This window comes from Pseudopodoces humilis, chromosome 3 (assembly GCF_049639895.1).
Source record: "Pseudopodoces humilis isolate 2021_Gansu_Grassland_sample_001 chromosome 3, ASM4963989v1, whole genome shotgun sequence".
Taxonomy (NCBI): Eukaryota; Metazoa; Chordata; class Aves; order Passeriformes; family Paridae; genus Pseudopodoces; species Pseudopodoces humilis.
The window spans coordinates 50,247,544-50,265,193 of record NC_142202.1 but is presented as its reverse complement, the minus strand read 5'-3'; the positions used below and the strand labels follow the sequence as shown (position 1 = coordinate 50,265,193).

Sequence of the window (17,650 nt, the reverse complement as noted above, 5' to 3'; positions counted from 1 at the left end):
TATTTGACTGTCAGAAAGGTGTGGCATTGACAATGTTTTGGGTTGTTTTTTTTTTTTTTTTTTATTTCTTTCTGCAGATATTGCTGTTGTAGAGATGAGTGACGCCTTCCGTCAACCTTCCCTCTTCTACCATCTTGGAGTCAGGGAGAGCTTCAGCATGGCTAACAACATTATCCTCTACTGTGACACAAATGCAGAGTCTCTACAGTCACTGAAGGTAGCTCTGGGTGGAAAAAGGGGGTTGGAGGGCAAGTCACAGCTAGTCTAACACTTGAAATAGGTTATTTCTGTAAGAAATACACCTGCCACTTGTGGTTCAGAACAGAAGAGCAAAAATGTTCTGAGGTCTGGCAAAGATGTCTACAATGCAATGCTGTAAAAACTCAGTTTAGTTTTCTAAAGAGAAAGATTTAGATTACTTGATCGCAGTCAGTTAAATAGCCAGCTGTTAAATGGCTGTTTACAGAAACAGAAGTTTGCCAAATTTGAGATGAGAAATTAAATGCAAGACTTTGTCGTTCAATGGAATTATTGGTGTTTGTGGTAAACTGTTAGTGAGTGGTAGTGTGTAGACAGCAAAATAATCCTTAGGCTTTAGCTTCTGTCTAAATACGCAGTTTTCTGCCAAACCTCATGGGGCCTCCTGATACCCCCTGCTAAATCTTCCTGAGTTACAGCTGTTTGCATCAGGTACTTGCAGGACTGCTGAGCTGGAGATTAGCAGCAGTGTAATGGAGTCAGTAAAAACAAAACTCGTGCCTCTGTGCACAATATGGTACTTTGGTTTAAGGCAAGAGGGTGTTTTAAGATAATATATGGGGCTGTGAATTTTGTCAGCCAAGGAGTTGACACTTGCTTCCTACTGCAACTATCCAAAAGGTTTAGCAACTTCCATGGTGGAAAAGGATTGACAATTTGGATGGTAGTCTTTCCAATTACTTCCCCTCTCTCAGATGCATTGGCTTTACTCAGGAGATGTTTTATCCTCTTGCGCTTCCCTTCCAGGCTTTGCTGAGAAGAAGAATTTAGAGTGAGCAGCTTGGTGAGTCAGACTGCAGTCTGGGCACCAGCACCACTCAGGAAGGGTTTGCTTCCACTGCTTCTGGCAAGTGCAGGCTATTTGGTTTTGATTCTGTCCCATATTTTTCAGGTTGGCCCTATATTTGGGAGGGGCGTGCTTGGTAACTCAGTTTCTTTCCCTGCTCTTCCCTCTAAATTTTCTCAGCTAACTGGACTGCTTGCAACCCAATTTACTTTCTTTTTGCAGCACAAAGATATAAAAAGAGATAAAAGCCCTGAAAATAATGCTAATGACAGAAGATGTATCTGGGAATTTAATTCAATTGTGTAAAGTACAGTGATCTCCAGTATAAGCAGAGTTGAATTTCACTGTACTGGGCAAAGAGCCAAATACCCAACTCCCACTGAGAAATCACTTGGGGTGAGGCATTGGGCTTTCTTGAGCACTTGGAAGAACTTTTTAGTTGTTTGGATTTTGTAAATGGGTCACGTTGTGGATTCCCACTGGCATTGGTGGAAATCCAGCTGTGTGCAGGGAGACTTGGATGTCACAGTTGCCCCCGGTACTCTGCTGATTGAAAGACTCTGTTTGGTCTCCCTTAGCTTTGAACTGGGTTTATGTTTCTGCTCTTGATAGTCTGTAGGGAAGTAGTCAAAGAGTGAGACCCTTTCCGTACTATTTAGTAGCTGCCTAATAAAAGTAGCTACGCGCACCCTGGGATGTCTTCGGAGGCAGTGTTTGTTCCTGTACTTGTTACAGCCAACAGGTAAGAGTAGCAGCAATGCAGGAGAGCATTTTTAATCTTACATGGAAGGGGGAATTAAAAAACTGAAAGAACTGAAAATGAAGAAAATACAGAACTGCAGGACATGGTTTAATTAGGGAACAAAGCAGTGTAAGTAAACTTTTGCTGGTGAAATGTTCTTATGCATAAACATTCAGGCCAGGCTAGGCAGGGCTTTGATTGGCTTGATCTAGTTGAAGATGTTCCTGTTCATGCTGCGGGATTTGACCAGACCTTTATCACCCACACTTGGAAAGCTAGAAACAGTCATATGTGAAACATGCCCCTCTCAACAGGGAAAAGAGCAGTTTTATCAAAGCCCGACTTAAGCAACATGGAAAGTATGAGGTGCCGTGGTTTGACGCTGTGCTTGTTTTTAATGCTGTTGTGCTGGTGAAGCTGCTCACCAGTGGCAGTGGCAGAGGCAAAGCTGATCAGTGGGATCAGAACTTGCTGACAAATCATACTGGAAGCAAGATGATCATTGTTCAAAAGTGGTTTTCACTTGAGCTATCACCTTGGTACTTGAGTATCACCTCATTTGTGTGCAGGAATCAACTCTTTCCATTTGTGTGTGCTTCTCATTCTCTGAAAATTCACATTGGAAACGTGAAGATATGTTCTTTGCATCTGATTATTAGAACCAAGTGAATTTCAAGCAGTTTTGGAATATTTTAAAACCTCATATGAATACTGCTTTTACTATTCTTTTTGATTGCTTTTCCTGGTAGCAAAATGTTACTTTCTATATTTGACTTTCCAAATATGAATATATGTTTAGTAATAGATAACTTCTGGACATCATCCCTCTAGGAAAATTTATAACAGGAGGGCCATGTATATATGTGTATACGTACAAATGTATATTCACATGCAGACAGTAGGTGTGCTCTTATGTATATACAAGTTGTATGTATCTACTTGGTTCCATAGTAATTTTGTCTCTTCTGAGACAATACCTCATTTATGTTGATTTCACAGCATAGAAAACATCTGTCAACCAACCTTTTCTTCTCATGTATGTAAACAGTAATATTAGAAAGTCATACTGATCAGATATCTTTCCTAGTTCTATCAACATTATTTTCTTTTTTCTTTTTTATTTCAGGAAATTATTTGCCAGAAGAATAATGTAAGTATGATGTATGGATTTCAGTTGAATTATAAACACTCCAAACCTCTGTTTCATTTAATGTTGTTTATACTCTGTTTTCCACTTCAATCGTTGAACATTCTCTTACTGCATTTACTGAGTTAGATGTATAATTCTGGAAATTCTAGCAGCAAATATGAGTATATCACTTGGTTGCTAGGTACCAAGCTCACTTCTTACCTTGCCTCTATCTATCAGTGGTATTTGCTCTGCTGCCTTTACTTGTCGTTAATATTATCTCACACCCATTTGCATTTGTTATTTTATCTTCTTTTTTTTGTTGCCTTTTTCTGTACAGTGTTATTTAATCTTTGTTGGTTTTTTTTTAAATACTCTATTAGAAAATAGAGTTATTTGGAAACTGTTGCTCATTTTAGTAACCCATGGCTACAGCTGTGAAGAAAAAGTGTGTGTATATATGTATGCATGTATATATGTGTGTGTGTAAATATATGTATGTGCATATATATGTATGTATAGCTGTGTGTGTATATATATATATATGTACAGATATATCTATGTATGTATATATAGATGTATGTGTCTATATGTATAAAATACATATATAAAGAGAGTATTTATTTCTAGAAGTTGAGTCCTGGAGCCTGTTAGTCCAAGTGCAGTGCAGATCCTGGTGGTCTGAGTGCCAGCCATTATTAAACTGTAGCTTTCTGCACTCTGGTGTCCCTTTGGTTTCTGATGTTGACCTTCCAAATCTCCCTTTCCTTTTTCACTCCCAAGTTCAAGACAGGCAGACTTGTGGCTGGGAGAACACTGCTTTTTCAATGTGGTTTGTTCTGGAGCAGCAGGGCCAGTCATGTCAGAACATATATTTGGCATGTTGAGTTGTTCGTGGCTTCGCTTCGTGACTTACTGGTAGCCACATTTGCTAAGATATAATTTCATGGAGGCTAGTCAGTACTGTGCCGATATCCGGAGGTGCTATGTGCATGCTGTACTATTCCACATATTTGAATAAAAATTTCTAGAGGAGCATATGAAGTATTTAATTTCAGAAGCTGACCAGGTTTTATTTTCCTCGCGGCCATGAAAACTGCAGCATTCCTGATTTTACTTCTTTATTTGACAGTGGATTAAGTAATTATTTTTGCCAGTGTGAAATATGACTCTCTGAAAAAGATGGAGTATTTTCTTTTCTCTGCATGGAGTTTCTAAAGATGACTTCAAAACCAGTGTGAGCTTTGGTCTAATGCTGCATTTTAAATTACGGATTTTTTGTTTTTTTTTTTATTTTTATTTTTATTTTTTGTTAAAAAACCCAAAAAAGCAAAGAGGTTTCCTTATAGAGTTTTTGTATGGCTCTTAACCAAAGAAGTGCTGTTCAGACACTCACAGAAGGCTGTGAAAGATGTGCTAGACTAGAAATCTCTCGCCTTTCTCTAATGAAAATGGAAGAAATGATCAGTTAGGTCTTTTCCATAAAATGAAAAGAGAACAGTAAGGCCTTTCTTGTAAATGAATGTATTACATTCTGCGTTTTTTGTTCTGGTGGCCCAGGACCTAGAGAAAATGATGTGTGACTAATGTAATGTTCCTGGGAGGGTAGAGGGAGAGCTCTCTTAGCAGGAAGCCAGCAGGAGATGACTGGTACAATAGAATAAAGGGGAGATGTCGTCTTGTCCTGTTTTTAAATGACAGTCCCCGAAGCTCAAGGAGAGGTAAGATAACTTGGCCTTCATCTGTTTCAGAAAGAATTGTTCTGTTTTCCATTTAAATTTGGATAGGTGACTGTGACACTGTCATTTATCACTTTTAGAAATGCTTCAGTGTATGCCAGAAAAAGAATGTGTTCCTTGAAAGTCTCAGATGTTTTCAAGCACACCCACATAACATCTTTTCTGGGAGGAAGTATTTTCCCTGGGATTAGAACAGGGAAGTCAGTGAAATGGTTTTAGCAGCTCCTTTGTCTCCTTTTTCTTCACTTTTTTCAGCATGATGTCAGCCAGATTACCTGGAAGTAGATTTTTCACAATGTCGGTGCATGCCTAACTACTGAATATAATACCTGCTTCATAAAAATAATGTTTCTTCATAAATTTTATGATTCTTGGATAAATGGGTACGATGAAGGTTCTGTTTGACAGAAGCCATGTCTCTGATTCCCACCCTTAACAAAAACAGTCATATGAGGTTACTGATATGAAAATATAATAAAATTCACGTATGGATGAACAAGGAGTTCAGTCTTGCTATTCTAGAATGTGCATTTTAATAGCATGCAAACATCACCCATATCAGGACTGTGGTATCCTTGGCACCAGGGGATTAAAAAGGTTGTAAAACAAGTTTGTGTGCATCTGCCGAACTGAAATGCCTTGTATTTGCTTTTCATAAAACTTGGATCCCTAAAAATAAGTGGGATTAAAAAATAAAAAAATCTATTGACAACTGTTTTGTTCTTCTGACGGGATTTTTGTGCTTCCTAATAATAGTCAATACAATGTTGCATAGCAAGGATAAGCTGCCTGGAGCCTGTCTGAGTAGAGCAGTACAAGATAACATTGGCTTATTTCCTGTTATATGTGGCTTTATAGCTATTTAGTTGGACCTTTTCCAAACGTTCCAGTAATACCAAAACCATACATTTTTACAGGAGGTAGTTACTTTGCTGGTTGAAAGCTTAAGTTTAGTTTTTGCTGTTATCTGATTTTTGGGGTCAGTCAAGCAGCAGAGGCATTCTAGAAATTACTAGTAAACACTTTCAGTCATAAGAGGTTGCTGTAAAGGTTATGGTTCATGACTGTATATTGCTAGTTTTAGCTAATCAGTTTTAATTTCATCATAATTCACCACAGTTTAAATTCTACCACCTTTGGAGGAAAGTTGCAGGTCTATTCAATTTTTTAAAAATTTGACTTCTTGCTGAATCTTGAGTGTTTAATATGAATGTATTCTACATGTGGTTTTCAACCCATTGCGGTAAGTTACACCTTGACACAGTGCACACCTTTCAGTTCAGGCTGCTTTCTTGCACCAGGTTGGGGAAGTGGTTAGCCTTGGGGGCTGCCTGGGTTGTGAGACTGCAAAACAGCTCCTGGTCTGATCAGAAGGGCCCTTGGAGGCAATGGGAGTTGTTCTCTTGGGCAGCTGACATGCAGGCATTAGCGATTAAATGACAGGGTTAGTGTTGTGTGGCCTGGCACCATTAGTAGGGTTTTGCCTTTCTAACACTTGAAGGGATCAGACTGTAGTGATAGGACAAAGGGCAATGGCTTCAAGCTCAAAGAGGGTAGGTTTAGATTAGGTATTAGGGAGAAATTATGTACTGTGAGGGTGGTAAGGCACAGGAATGGATTGCCCAGAGAAGCTATGGATGCCCCATCCCTGGAAGAGTTCAAAGCCAGGCTGGATGGGGTTCTGAGCAACCTGGTCTAGTGGCAGGTGTCCCTGGACACAACAGAGATGTTGGAACTGGAAGACATTTAAGGTCCCTTCTAATCCAAACTATTCTATGCCTCTATGATTGTAATTTTTACTGGTTTTCCACAGCCTTTCCTAATTGCCTCTTGTTTAAGATGTAGCTTGAGAGAGTTTGGTGTAGCACTCCTTTAATGTGAGTGGGAGAACTCATCCAGTTCTGAGATCCCCAGTGCAAGAGAGACATGGAGCTCCTGGAGCAGGTCCGGCACAGGGCAACAAAGATGATGGAAGGACTGGAGCATCTCTTAGGAGGAAAGGCTGAGGGAGCTTGGCCTGTTCAGCCTTGAGAAGAGACAGCTGAGAGGGGTCCTCATCCATGGCTAAAGTATCTGAGGGGAGGGTGTCAAGAACATGGAGCCAGGCTCTTTTCAGTGGTGCCAAGGACTAGAACATGAGGCAATGGGCAGACACTGAGGCACAGGAAATTCCACCTGAACAGGAAAAGAACTTTGCTGTGCTGGTGACCAAGCACTGGAACAGATTGCCCAGAGAAATTGTGGAGTCTCCCTGACTGGAGATATTCCAGAGCTGTCTGGACACAGTCCTGTGCCATGTACCCTAGGATGATCCTGCTTGAGTGGTTGGACCAGATGACCACTGTGGTGTCTTCCAACCTGACCCATTCTGTGACTCTGGATGAGGCATTCCAGAGGCATCTGCAAACTCAGGATCTCCATATTGCTGCTGTTAAAAGACTGTAGCATAGGGTATGTTTAACTGTTGGCTTCTTTCTCCATGGAAATAGGGGTAAATATTTTTAATACTTTTCATCCAGCTAACAAGAGATTTGTGGCTAATTTGACATCCAAGTATGTAAAAATGCTGTGTAGCCTTCAGTAAATATTTCATTGAAAATGATAGCTGTGGTATTTATTATTTATGATACAACACTGTCTCTTGCCTAGTCTTTAATTTTTTGAATTCTTGACTAATATATTTAACATATACTTTCCTAGGAAAAGGTTGGTAGCTTTTTTTCCTATGTCAAATGACCATGTAGACTGTAAGCTGATTTTTAGCAAGCATTTAAGATGTAGCATGGCTGCAATAGAATGCTACTGCTGAGTATATAAAGAAAGAATATATTCTCAAAAAAGGGGGAGTATTTGATAGAGTAGATCCAGTCTCTGTGCTTCAGTTCATTTGAGGCATGAGGCTTACTTAAGTTCCTTTTCAAATCAGTAGTAAGGCTATTGTTCATTAGAGCGGGATTGAAAGTAAACCCAAACTGAGTCTGTATTCATTAAAATATCAGCACATGTTGATTTACTGTGTGTTTGGGGGATGGAGGGAATAGATTTAATAACTTGGTTTATGATTTTGCCATCTGCTACACATAATACCACGTGCAGTCAGAGAACTAACTTAAAAATTTCACCAGAAGAATTGAAATAAAAGCAGGTATTTCTCAAAAGAATGAGTGGGGAAAATAGAAAAGCTCTCTTAATTAGAAGAGTGTCATCAGGAAGAACACTTCCTACTGTGAGAGATACTGGCTATTTTTATTACTTCAGCTGATTATTTTTTTTTCTTTTAGTTTCCAATGTTACATTGGATGCTGACCTGAAGCTTTGGCAAGTGGGTGGCATTCTGCTAGATTCTCCCATCCATGACTAAAGTATCATGGTTTTGATTTGGGGAATCTTTGTTTTCTTTGATGCTTCTTGTCTTTGAAAGCAGTTTTCCTCTGTTTGTGGATATTTGATTGCTAAACTATTCCAACAGAGCAGTGTTAATAAAGAGCCTTAGGGAATTTGGAGGACTGTGCATCGCTGGCTCTGCAATTTTTCAGATTTTTTTCCCCTCTTTTTGAAGAAAAAGTCAGGATAAGGTAATTAATTGGCCAGAACTCAAATGTTCCTTTGTCCAGCACCATGTCTTTTTAATCTGAGCAACTTTCAGAAAAAAAAAATAATTTGTACTACATCAGATTTATTTGTGAGAAAGAGCGTAGGGTTTATCTTATTTCACGATGTTCTTTCTAAGACATGGTCTCATTCAGGTCTGAAAAGCTGCCCTTTTCACAAGTAGTGGTTCTGTGGAAGAGGGGGATATTGAAAGAAGGGCTGGTTTATATTCTTACTGTGGTCATTAAGTATATGCTATTTATTTTTATTATCTCTTGAATACAAATAGGTGCTGTATTAATTTCTTTCAGAAGCTGAGAAGAGATATTGAACAAGAGAGAGGTGCTTAATGTTCCAGTGGCTGGAGCACTAGAGGTGCTTGGTGCTCTAGGTCTAGCTAGAAGCAGCCTTGTCTTAAATTCTGTAATTACAGAGCTATTAAGAATGATTTTACCTCTCTGACTGAAATTACTCACACTTTGGAATTTGTCCTCAGTAAATGAGGAAGGGACATCAGAAAAATACAGAGCTATTAAAATATTTGCAAAAATTAATTACAGATTCTGTCATTTAGTTGTGAACATTTATGTGTGTAGCTGGTGCCAGCCACACTTCTGATGCCTTCTGATTAGTCTGACCAAATTGATGAAATGGGCTGACATGAATTGTCTGTTGGAGAATGACCTGCTGTTGCCAGGTACTGAGTGTGCTGGCCCAAGGCTTTCAAAGATATGTATGTTCATATCTCCCAGGTGAAAGTAGCTCAGCTGATCTGAGAGCTTAGGCCAGGATTTCCTGTCTAATGTCCTGAGTTCTCGTGCATCAGTCTGAACCACAGTAGCTATCACTGAACTCTATGCATGGACACTCGAGTCCTGTCCCAGCCCCAGGTGTTTTCAGTAGTGCCTTTCAACATACAACTCAGGTGCCCTGCAATCCCCTTGTCATTTTCACTAGCGTAATTTGAGCTTTTGAATCTTAAATAATGAAGGTTTTATAAAGAAAGAGGGTTGCAAAATGAAACTTGCAGCACCTGTTCTTGATTGGGAGGGATCTATTCCCACCCACTTTTCAAGCCCCAGTAATCAACGCATGTTTTTAAAGGGTGTTGACATAACAGAATATTAAAATTGTATTTAAAATGCTACTTTTCAAAAAAATACCCTGTTTTTATTGAAAGACTTCTATCTGTTACTTTCATTATACATTATATGGTGAGTCACAAGAATGGATCAAAGTAAAACAATTTTGTCTTGTGGGCTTAACAGACTTAGAGTATAGAGGGAAGTCAGTTAGGGTTAGAAAAAATACCAGATTTTGTGGATACCAGAGAGTTGAGATGGAATATTACAGAGCAAATTTTAATAAAATAAATTGAATATATTTAAGCTTCCAAGTCTAGTAATATGCACTAAGTGAAAATGTAATGCAGAGTGTGAGCAGATAGGAAGCGTCTGTCAGAAAGACCACCTGATCCTTTCTGACTTAATTTGGCGTAGCTTATATTTTGACAAAAAATTATGAGAAAGAAGTATAAGTTGCTGAGACAGAGTCCATCACTCGATGAATGAGAAAAGAAGAAATTGCACACTCTGCTTTGGGGAAAATTATTGAGAGTTGTCTCATATTTAGAGTAGCTCCACGACTGCTTCCCCCACAGCTTGGTTCTCCTAGGCTCCCGCTCTAATCATAGCCCAAATGCAGCTGGAGTCGAGCTCTTTGCAATTAGAATTTGTGATGGTGACACAGTGTATTTCTCCACAGTAGGGACTGTAGACTTTGTTATATAAAAGCAGTCTTGCCAGCACTGTTATCTTTCTTCCACCACCACCTTTAGTAAATAATATATAACTTTTGATTTTTTTTTTTTTACTCTAGAGCTACTGCATGTTAGCGTTTGTTAGGATTAGCTGTTAAATATCTACCTACTGTATTCTTTAGCTAGGGAAGTGAAATTGAGGTCAGTTATTTCTTGTGTTTCTTAGCTTTGTTGCATGTGTACTCCTACTTTTTTTTTTTTTTAAGCGTATTTCCTAAGGAAATGAAACTTAAGAGCTTGTACTGGTTTTTCATCCTCCACATTTGTTCTGTATCTGCCTGTTTGTCTGTCTGATGAATTTCAGCTGAATTTGAGAGGTTTCACAGACACAGAGTTCCCACAAAAGATAACTATCTAGGTTAAATTAAAAAGCAAAGTGATGCCCTAGCTGAGGGAAAGGCCACTGTGTTTTCACACTGCTAGCTACTGAATATCAGGGTGAGATTCTACCTTGAGACAATTCCCTGGGAGCCCTCTGAACAGCTGTAAATGGATTAATTTTCTTCTCTTTTCTTCTCACAGTTTTCCCCTGTCTTTTGCTGTTAAGTTTTTCCCTGTCCACTGCTTCCAAAGACTCTTGGGTCCACATGTCTTCTATACCAGGCTCTGTAGTATTACCAGCTTTTCTTTTCCCCCCTCAGTTAACAGGAAGAATGTGTACAAACTTGTGCTGACTCTCTTGATTCACTGAAACAGATACATACTTCCTACAGAAGGTGCACTAAGGATGAGTTTCTGAGGGCTCATGCTCAGTAATGGATTCAGGCACTTGTCATCTGCAGGAAGAGCAGTTCTCCTCCCGGTAGAATTAAAAATTAAGAGTCTGGTACTGTCTGTGTAGATGGCATGACCATTTTACAACGGTAAACCTTGGGTTTTGTGAATTTCAAAAGATGGAAACATCCTTTTTCAGAGCTGATTTTTAAGACCTGAGCATTGGAAATGGTGTGTCAGAGGTCTGAGAAGGTTTTCCTGCAAACAGTCTTGAATTTATTTTAAATGCACTGAATAAACATTAGGAAGTAAAATTCTTGTCTCCGGATATCTGTAGCTACTTTCACCCTTTTTCTTGACTCTGACTTCCCAACCTTTTTCTCCTTTATCTAGAAAAGTAAAACTGGAGAATAGTCTGCTGATGTGTGATAGTGGCTCTTAAGCCAGTGGCCGTGTACCCATCTCCTATAATTGCTGAAACCAGTTCCAGCAGATTCATGATTTGCCCTCTGCCTTTGATTGTGGGGCTCATTAGATTTTAGCAGGGTAAAAAGTTCATCCATTCACTGCTGAGAGCATGTGATTGCCTTACATGCTAGGATATTCTTGAATAGAAGTATCCATTCACTTCTCTGTTTCACAGACAACCAGTTTGGGTTCTGGCATCCCACTCCTTAGTTACTTGTTAAAAAATTTGTCATATACTCCCCAGTTCTCAAGTTTCCTTTGGAATTGCTGCAGTCACACAGAGATAAATATTCCCTAGCTCTTCAGCAGCAGTAATTTGCAGTGGTTGGGGAAAGAAGTCTAAATTAAGCCTTGTGCAAGGCACTCTATATAATAATCTCCAAACAACTTCTGTGTTAGTTGAACTCAATTTACCTCATGTAAATGCAATTGTTTTTAGATTTTACAGAGTCTATTGATACCCCTCTGAAGTGCATTGGGTTTGCCTTTATATTGAGGTCTTACAATTTCATAGTATGATGGGTGTAATTAAAAAATAATTCCTGTACTTTCATAGCCAGTCTCTGATTTGTACACAAACGTGTGTTTACTGACATGTCTACACACATATGTTTTGCAGACTTGAGTACCTTTGTCCTTCCATCTTTTAAAAATCTAATAATGTGTGTTAAAATGCATGTTTTAAGAACACAGCTGCTTTTGTGCATTCAAAAACTACTCAGTCAATGCCCTCTCAATGTGTGGAGCTCAGCTAGGCAGGGGAGTTTCTGAAGTGATGTCTGCATTGCCGTATTGACTTCTGGGAGAGTCAAAGCAGCTGAGCAGAAAATAATTAACCCTGGAAGCAATTTAGGGGTACCAAAAATGATGAGTCTCAAGAATTGCTTCCTTAAGGCTTTTGTTGTTGGGCTGCTGGGCACTTCAGTAATAGAGGCTGAACTTTGACATACGAATGGAGGAACTCATCCCAATTTTGTTGGTATTCTGTCTCACAGTTAAGACTCTTTAAACCACAAATATTCAGCAACTTTATCTGCACATAAGTCTGTACTCAAACACATACCCCAGTCAGCAGACATCATGCCTCCCTATTCCTTGGAAGATACTTAAGTTTTTGGTTTTTTGGGTTTTTTTTGCAAAGTATCTGTGATACATTGATATATAAAAATCAATGCAGTTTAGCAACACTGAGGTGCTCTGTAAGTGATTATTCTGAACTATATATGATTTCAAGTCCCATTGAAAATATTTTCTACTTAGTAGGGAATTTATATTGCTTTTTGAATGCAAAACTATTTGAGTCATTTTGCAATTCATATGAGGATTAATTTTCTCTACGGTTTTCCTGTTGTGAGGCAGCAAAATTGTGTTATTGTTTCCAGTATCTGTAAGCCAAACTGTACTGCTCTCTAATCATGTCTCCTTGAAAAGCAAGTAGCTCAGCTTCTTTTGATTCCATCTGCCTCTTCAGGGTGTGGCCTGAGATTTGTTTCGCTACTGAGCCAACTGCAATTTTAAGGTCAACTTGATACTTCTGAAAAGACTGATTTTACAGGAAGCAGATCAGAAATATGAAAGAATACATTTCAGTTGTATATCATATTTGATGTGAAAACTGAATTTATGAGTCAAAACTTAGCCTTGTTGAAGTAAGCAGCAGGTCTGCCTTTGACTTCAACAGGTGGAATTCTGCAGATAGTAAATACAGTTGTTTTGTACTTTGGCTTGCCAAGCCATAACTGTGCTAAATATTGCCCCTTGTTTTCCTGTAGATGTGCACTGGGAACTACATATTTGTTCCTTATATGATAACTCCACATAACAAGGTGTACTGCTGTGATAGCAGTTTTGTGAAGGGACTCACGGAGCTGATGCCGCCTGGTTTTGAGTCTCTCCTTGGGCCTATATGCTTACCTCTGGTGGATCGATTTATTCAGCTCTTGAAGGTGGCACAGGCCAGTTCAAGGTGAGTTGTCTTCTTGTACACCCATGTCAAAAGGCTGGCAAGATAACTGTCAGCCTCTTCTGCCTTCTGTTTAGAAAAACTGATACTTAATAGCTCAGCTTGACCCAATACCTGCACTGACACTGCTTTATCAATACATGTTCTGCACACGCATTGTGGGAGAGCCATGGGGCCAGTAAAACAAGTGTGAGGGACCTGTCCCAAATTGCTGATGTGAAGTTGTTCCTCTCCAGCCAGTATTTCCGGGAATCCATTCTGAATGACATCAGGAAGGCCCGGACACTTTACACGGGCAAAGAGCTTGCAGCAGAGCTGGCAAGAATTCGGCAGCGAGTAGATAACGTTGAAGTCTTGTCTGCTGACATTGTAATAAATTTGCTGCTGTCCTACAGAGACATCCAGGTAGGAGTTCTGTGCACTACTAGGAGTAGTAAAATAAATTACATTCTCACAGAAATTTTTAGTGTATTTTGCACAGATTTTTTAATAAACTGTGTGGATAAAGCATACTAGTAAAAATCTTTTATCGTGTCTTCTCTGATGTTTTTATTTTGTTTTGTAGTTTCACTGTTTGCCTTTCCATAGCAGAAAAGAGTTTTATAGCTGTACCTAAAAAGTACATGACATGTAATAACTGTTCTCTGTCTCAGCACTGTTGTGTGATGAACAGCATGTAGTTAAAGTCTATGGTGGCATTTTGCAATTGATAGGCAAATGCATTCTTTGTCACCAAAGCTGGTGATGTTCCGTGTGGAAACATAAATAGCTCATATGCGTTTCAGGTTTTGGAATGATGCTAGTAATTGTTTGCCTTGTTATCTGTAATTTCAATTGTCACCCCTTAAATGTTAGGAAGTGGTTTGAGTTCGTTTTTTTTTAATTTTTATTTGTTTTTTAAATATGTCAGTGAGTAAGCTACTTTAAAAACTGTGGTATTAAAGAGTCTTGTTTTATGCCTACTTCAGAGATTTGAGATGCCTTAATTCAAATGCAGTTAGCTTTGTAATGTCTGCACAAAATGAGCGCTGACATGTGTTCAGTTCCTGGAGCTAACTTTAATCATGAAACAGATGTATGAAAATTTCCAAGGGACCATGTTGAAGTATCACAGGAGACTAAATTGTGCTTCCCTGCTAAATACCGTGCATATTCCCATCTCTGATTAGTGCTAGGCTATTTACAGTTTGACGCTGTAGAAACTGAAATCCATAAAACTTAAGATGGACTGAAATGAAATAATAGCTGCTTAGGTTGAAGAGGAGTATATATAGGCATACCTTAGTACAGTCACTTAAAACTTTATTATTCCTTTCCTTTGGAAGGATTATGATTCCATTGTGAAATTGGTGAAAACTTTAGAAAAACTTCCCACTTTTGACTTGGCTTCCCACCACCATGTGAGGTTGCATTATGCATTTGCACTTAACAGGTAAGAATTTACCCTTCCTTCTGCTGTGGAACAGTAAATCAAAGCTTCAAACTTTGTAAGGTGTGGGTAATCCTGTGTGAAGTTTCCTACTGGGATCTTTATACACAGTCTTATGACTTTGACTGAAGGGGCTCTGAGGATTCTAATCTTCTTTTTGTTTCATACTATCAAATTTCATTCCTTTTCCTTTGGCATGTTTGATTTGTCCTTCCACAGGTTTGCATTATTTTTTGTTTCAATACCTAAATTAGAGCAAATAAATACCTAACAATATTTTTCCTTCTGTAAAATACACTTTTAACATTGCAGTGTAAGAGACAGCGCTGCATCATTCATGCTGGGAAAGACATCATCTCATTCAAGTCTGAGTTCTGCTAATGTCAGGAGACAGAAACAGGAAACATTCATCAAATGTCCATAAGAAGATTTTATTGTATTATGATGATAAACTAACTTTCACCTTCTCTGATAACATGGGCAAAATGTGATACATGGTGCAACATACACTGCTTCTATGGATTAAATAAAAGCCAAGCCTAGATTTTCTTTCTAGGATACTGACATTTAAGCAAGTGACAAAAAGGGGAGTTTTTTCAAAGGAAGTTACAGATGTTCTCTGCTCCATTGCTGTTATCACAGTGAACATTTTGCTGTTGACTTTTAGAGGAGTAGACCAGGTGTCAGCAGGTATTGAAATGGTCAAGTATAGAAAATGTCTATAGATGGTTCTGCTTCTCACAGATTTGAACTTTGTAATTCAGGTTCACTGAGGAGGCTTAAAACTGCATATCAGGTGAAAGGGATGTCACATGTCACAAGGAATTACTTGAAAAAATAACCCTGGTTTTGAAAGAAAAAAAGAAAACAAAAAAAAATTTAAAAACAGCTGTCTGGCATTTTTTGTCTGAATAAAATATCCAGGTCCTTTCTTGTGCCTTTATACCAGGTAAATGAAGGTATAAATATTTGTTTCCACTTTGACATAAATATGTGAAGTTTTGCAGATTAAATAATCCAGTATGTATCTGTCACTTCTACAGAGCCTTCACAAGGGTCACTAGGTGTTCCTTGGAGCTGTAATGTGTTGTTTAGACCTTAAGGTCACAGTTTTCTGGGATAAAGTCGCCTTTGAAAGTGGGACTAGTTCACTGAGGCACTAAAAACCTGAAAAACTGCAGCATATTCTTTTCAGGCATATCCTTATACTGCATTGGTTCTGTGGCTCTGAAGTGTTGCCTCTGAGAATATCTGACAAAAGATCTACACAGTACCTCCAGAGGAGTCCAGATGAGATTTTCCTATTCCTCTCTTCTCCAGACTGACCGTTAAACTAGAAACCATGACAGCCATGAAAATATTCATGCTTGGCTGTGCCAAGAAGGAATTACTTTGGCTAATTGTAACTTTCTCCTTACTGGGCTGACAGAGGATATTTTGTGAGCTGAGGCAGGTCTGGAATACTCCACTCTTCTGAATCTTTGCTGCGAAAAAAATGTGTCTCTTGCTTCTAAACCAGGTCACTAGTACGGAAGGATGGAGCAGCTCAATTAGTCAGGATTAGTCTGACCTAAATCAAGAAAGTGTGAGGGCATTGATGATGGAAAAGTAAACAGAAATAAAACTAGGGACCTCTGTCTCTGAAGACCAGCTAAGTGTAAATAATCCTTGTTGCAAAACATTCTTTGCTGTACTGGTTTTGTTCTCATAAAATTCATTAATCTGGATTAGTGATAGTCAATACAAGATGTGGAAGTGTTGAAAAGGGAGTAATTTGATTGTTCAGTACACAAACACGTTAAAATTGTAAACTTTTGATACTGAATGATGTATGTATCAAAACTATGACTCACCAGGAAGTGTCTAATACTTGCAATTATGTGGTTTATTTGTCTGAAGTACTTATTTTAATATTGCCCTATTGGCTTTACTCCTAACCTTTTCCTATCATGGGAGTTCAATCTGGTTTGTGCTTTTTGGGCATTTTGCTTCACAGTCAAAATGTATACAAAAAGTAAAATCACAAACACAAGATAGAACATTTTTTCCTTTAGAGCATGAATTATGATGAAAGAAATACTAGATGTGAAATCAAGGTTCATATTTTTCCATTTTGTAACATTGTCCATTGTGTCTATCTGTCATTTTACATGGATGAAATCATATGTCTCTATATAAAAATGATAATGAAAAATTATTTCTTGTTAACTGTGTTGGTTTTTTAATCAAAATTATTATTTTCAACAGGAGAAATCTGCCTGGAGACAGACGGAAAGCCCTAGAAATAATGATTCCCCTTGTAGAGCAGGAAGACCAAGTAGCGTCAGATATGTACTGCCTGGTTGGTCGGATTTACAAGGACATGTTTTTGGAATCTGGGTTCATAGATATAGAAAGCAGGGACAAAGGAACTTTCTGGTGAGTACTGTTTTCCTGGTCTATGTCATTTTGTTAGCTTTGGGAAAATATTCCTTGAACAAAAATATGTTTAAACAGTTTTTCTTTCCAAATATTTGGCATCCTTAGGGGATAGACTGAATCTTCTAAACTTCCTCGCTTATTTGCTGAGAATAAGAGATTTATGTTGTTCACACTTCTCATTCTGCAAAATTCTTGAAGTGCCTCAGAGACCTGAAGTTTAGGTGTAAACTAAACTCATCAGAGTGTATTTTCCTAATTTTTCCCAAATATGAAGTCTCCTGTTTACTGATTATTCTTAGGCATCTGGGCCAGAAATAACCAGTCATGAATTGATTGGCATGAATGGAATCTGATAGATATTAGCTGGCAAGGCTTAGAGGTTTAACTCACAACCAATATGACTATTCCATACTTGCAGACAAAAGTTTTATCACCCCAGGATCATCGTACAGTATACACATGTTGCAGTGGACTACAGTAGCATCAGTAATCAAAAAAGAACACAATAAGTAGTCAATAATACATAAATTCTTATCCTCATTTTAGAGACAAGACAAAGCTTTTGAAATGCACTAAGTCACTGTTACATG

At 38.4% G+C, this 17,650-nt stretch overlaps 1 protein-coding gene across 2 annotated transcripts in view; it reads left to right on the top strand.

Annotated features, from left to right (window-relative positions):
* Positions 1-17,650, top strand: part of MAP3K5 (mitogen-activated protein kinase kinase kinase 5) — a 103,722-nt gene that overhangs the window by 34,614 nt on the left and 51,458 nt on the right. The window contains exons 2-7 of one of the 2 annotated variants that reach the window (XM_005518470.3): positions 78-217; positions 2,914-2,937; positions 13,020-13,213; positions 13,447-13,615; positions 14,536-14,642; positions 16,887-17,057. In XM_005518470.3, the coding sequence (XP_005518527.2) occupies positions 78-217; positions 2,914-2,937; positions 13,020-13,213; positions 13,447-13,615; positions 14,536-14,642; positions 16,887-17,057 (805 nt within the window). The remainder of the gene's footprint in view (positions 1-77; positions 218-2,913; positions 2,938-13,019; positions 13,214-13,446; positions 13,616-14,535; positions 14,643-16,886; positions 17,058-17,650) is intronic. The other variant, XM_014263701.2, reaches the window with a different exon arrangement.